The 889-nt window shown below is 41.3% G+C and overlaps 1 protein-coding gene across 1 annotated transcript; it reads right to left on the bottom strand.

Annotated features, from left to right (window-relative positions):
• LOC140321400 (CCHC-type zinc finger nucleic acid binding protein-like) lies at window positions 1-687 on the bottom strand. Its single transcript, XM_072398174.1, has 2 exons — window positions 515-687; window positions 1-386 (listed from the first exon to the last, which is right to left on the bottom strand). Exons 1-2 carry the CDS (start codon window positions 675-677, stop codon window positions 151-153), a joined length of 399 nt encoding a protein of 132 aa, XP_072254275.1. The 5' UTR covers window positions 678-687; the 3' UTR covers window positions 1-150.
• Window positions 688-889: the final 202 nt, after the last annotated feature.

Here is an 889-nt window from a genome sequence, read left to right as displayed (position 1 = left end):
TAATTTGCATAGCAGATGAGGCTTGAAACTGCCCGCAAATTCCTTCCACTCTACCATACACAAGTTAAACTGAAATAGTTTATACAGACTGGAAAATGAAAACTACAGTATCATACAGGACAATTTTTAGCCAAACACCTCCAAAACTGCCTAACGCCCATGTTCCTGCTTCTCTGCCCAGGAACATTCTTTTGCAGTCTCAGCACAACAGAATACCATATAAGCCATTGCAGAGAAAATTGGAGCAAACAGTCCAAGATTGCTGCAAATAGCGCCTAAGCCAACTGACTCACCATCCTCTTGAAGGTCACAATCCTTAGCAAGATGGCCAGACTCTCCACAACGATAACAAATGTCTGGAAGAGATGAAGAAATAAATTGGAACCCTATATTGGAGGAGAAGAAAAAAGTATATTAATAAAACCGCAAAAGCATTAAAGGTTAATGGGGAGAGGGGATTAAAAGCAGGGAAGAGAGAGCCAAAGCAAAGCCTTCCATCTCTCAAAAGTGTTACCTCTTGACGAGTTGAATCCACCACGTCCTCTGCCTCTACCACCTCGACCACGTCCACCACCTGTAGGGCACTCCCTAGCCCAGTGACCAGAGCGACCACACTTGAAGCACTCGTTGCTGCTCATATTTTCAGATTTGGTTCTAAAACAGAATGGAACAGACATGTTATTTTAAAGTCATTCAAAACATTCAAGCACTCCTGACAAAAATATTTCACATTTATCAAATTACCATACATATAAGTCTTATTATAACATAGCTAGGTAAAATGCACCATGCTTATATCCTTTACCTTCCTTGGCGGCTCTTTTCCCCTCTATCAGAACGTGACATTATCACTGGGGTCTTTGCGCTACCTATACAATGCATTTAATGA

Source organism: Pyxicephalus adspersus, unplaced genomic scaffold (assembly GCF_032062135.1).
Source record: "Pyxicephalus adspersus unplaced genomic scaffold, UCB_Pads_2.0 Sca3352, whole genome shotgun sequence".
NCBI lineage: Eukaryota > Metazoa > Chordata > Amphibia > Anura > Pyxicephalidae > Pyxicephalus > Pyxicephalus adspersus.
The sequence above is the reverse complement of the archived record's forward strand: the minus strand, read 5'-3'. Positions and strand labels throughout refer to the sequence as shown.

Bases quoted from the DNA above. Each gene is read 5' to 3' on its own strand.
- LOC140321400 (XM_072398174.1), bottom strand. From the start codon at position 677: ATGTCTGTTCCATTCTGTTTTAGAACCAAATCTGAAAATATGAGCAGC. The intron at 387-514 runs GTAACACTTTTG...CCTCCAATATAG, and splicing joins TGGATTCAACTCGTCAAGAG to GGTTCCAATTTATTTCTTCA.